Below are 2,500 nucleotides of genomic sequence, written 5' to 3'. Positions count from 1 at the left end.
TAAAGCTGATAAAAGGGTACCATATTTTGGTTTATTTTATTTAGCCTTAAATTATATATTAATATTTTAATGTAAACTCAGTAACAGCTGGCATAATCAATATTTAACATAAGTAGTCTCATCTCTTTAAAGAAAAAAGAAAACAAAAAGTTGAGCTGTAGATCATTTCTATTTCATTAGGAAGTTCTCTAATATTTTATGGGAATATTTTAATAGACCCCAGGAGTTTTGAAACACTGTTTCCCCTTGAAATATTTTCCATTTGATGAAAACAATAAATTCTCCTGGAAAATGAATTTTCTCAAAAGTTTCCTGAAAGCCTATTTTTAGGAAATGAATTTTTAAAATCCAGTGTCTTTAAAATAACAAAAATGTCAGAACACGAATTTGAAATAAATCACAGAAAATAGTGCCAATGGGTATATATGAATGTGTGCGCATCTCTTACATATGTATGTGCTTAAGAGAATGGATATATATGTATATACATACATATACATATATACATACATATATACACAAGGATATGTAGGTAGCACACCTACATTTTAATACACACACATACCCACTTCATTGGGTCTAAACATGCACTAGCAAGTTATTTTAGGGCTTCAACTCTTCAGAAAATCTCATTATGTGAGGAGCGAAGTGGCTCTGCGGGGAGCATTATGGAAATATCTGGGCTTGATTTAATGAGGCTGTTCACATTGGTGGAATATCAACTTAACAGAGAAAAGTCTACCCAGGGCGTCCGAGTTACCAAAATGAAAATTGGCAATTGAGATGATAAGAACGTGGCTTTCTTCTGCGAAATCACTTCAGGTAACAGAGATAACATTAAGTAACATACATTCTATGCACCAAGAACAATGTTTTATGTACCGAGTCTCTTATCCGTCTCTCCTAATGACTTCCCTTAGCGGGTTGTTAGTACTTGACAGCAGGTCTCCGTGCGGGGAACTTTTCTCCAATTCCACATTCAAAGGAGGTCCATCAGAGAGCATGATTGGCAATTTTCGTCATAATCTGCACATTATTAGCATCAAAATTGACGTGGCAGTTAACACTGGTGGGTTTTGATGTGCCTTTCTTCAAGTTCAAGGAAACCCCTCCAGTAGCCGGGGTTGGCAGAATGGGTCTCAGCAACCCATCCGTGGCTTTGCAGAGGCGAAAGCGCAATAGACATGCGTGAGAAAGATGCCAAGAACCATTTTACCCGAGCAAAAGGAAAACGAGGAGGGGAAGGAGTGAGGGGGATCGAGTTCGAACGTAGAAAAGTGTCTAAGGAAATGCTTCAGGATAATATATATCTAGAGATTCAAGTATTTCCCAGATCGAGTGGAACCCGGTAGTTGGAAAACTGAGCTGGAAACGCTTCTTCAAACATTACAACGATCTGTCAATCTTACCCCTCCCCATTCTTTCGTTTCTCTTTCCTTTTCTGGCCAGGCTGTGGCACCCTTATTAGCCATTGCTTTTTGCTTAAAATATGCAAGACGCCTGCATCCCACACCAAAAGATCAAAAGAGAGAACAGTGGAGGGCCGAGAGGGGAGGCGAGACCACCACTCCTTCCTGCCTCGGCTTTGCCCTTCCCCGGGCAGGAAAGACCGCCAGGGCCCCCGCCAGCCTTGCTCCCGCACGCGGTAAACCATCTCACGAACACCCGCAGCCGCCCGCGCTCTCCGTCCGCCCTCCTGGCCTTCTCAGACCTCCCTTCCTCCGCTCCCCGCGGACAGGGCCCCTAACAAGCTCAGGCTGAGAGAAAAATTGCCACCTCTCCTCACCCTCGTGTAAAGAAAAGAAAGGATGGAAGAAAAAGAGCAGCCGCAGGAACCTCGGGGGCGACTTGCCCTTCCGCACAAAGCACTAGCGCACAGCATTCCCCCCTCTCTTTGTTGTGGCTCTCGGTTGCTTCTGGCCACGTGGTTCAGGAGGGCTTACAGCCAGGACCCCAAACCTCTGAGGACCAGTTTGAGGGCGAGGGGATTGTCTTCGGGAAGACCAAGAGCTCCGGACAGAGGCGGGAAACGGGGCATGGGCGGTGGGAAACACTTAGAGGAAAAGATGCTGCTGGGTAGCCAATACAAAAATAGAAATCATTTAGGGGCACACCGCCGGGTTTTTTGCGCGGCTCTTTCCCCCAATTCGGTCGGGGCAAGTTCCCTTCGGCCTCCCGCGCCGGGGCGCCCCCTGGCGGCAGCTTTGGCAGCGGGCAGCGCGCAGAGGGCACGTAGGCGCGCGGAGGGCGCGGGGGCGCTCAGGGGACCCCCGGGCACGGCCCCCTGGCGGCAGCGACGTAGTTATCTGGTGAGCGGTGCCTCGTCCCTCTGGTCCGGCGGGCTCACGGCGGTCTTGCTAAGCACGGCGGCTGAGTAGGGCAGGAAGCCGCTCTCGGAGCGAGGAGCCGCGGCGCTGCAACCGAAGTCCGAGCCGCCGGCGGCCCCCGCGCCGCCGCCGCCGCCACCCCCGCCGCCGCCGCCGCCACCCCGGGAGCCCAG

General features: G+C 49.2%; 1 protein-coding gene across 1 annotated transcript in view; it reads right to left on the bottom strand.

The window, feature by feature from the left end:
* The window catches only part of EVX2 (even-skipped homeobox 2), a 6,692-nt gene that overhangs the window by 277 nt on the left and 3,915 nt on the right, over positions 1 to 2,500 (bottom strand). Inside the window, exon 4 of the mRNA XM_049615497.1 lies at positions 1 to 2,499. This exon is cut by the window's left edge and continues 277 nt beyond it. Coding sequence (XP_049471454.1) covers positions 2,303 to 2,499 — 197 coding nt within the window. The 3' untranslated portion in view covers positions 1 to 2,302. The remainder of the gene's footprint in view (position 2,500) is intronic.

The sequence above is a fragment of the Panthera uncia genome (assembly GCF_023721935.1).
Source record: "Panthera uncia isolate 11264 chromosome C1 unlocalized genomic scaffold, Puncia_PCG_1.0 HiC_scaffold_3, whole genome shotgun sequence".
NCBI classification, from domain to species: Eukaryota; Metazoa; Chordata; class Mammalia; order Carnivora; family Felidae; genus Panthera; species Panthera uncia.
Note: the sequence above shows the minus strand (reverse complement) of the source record. Positions and strands in the feature narration are given on the sequence as shown.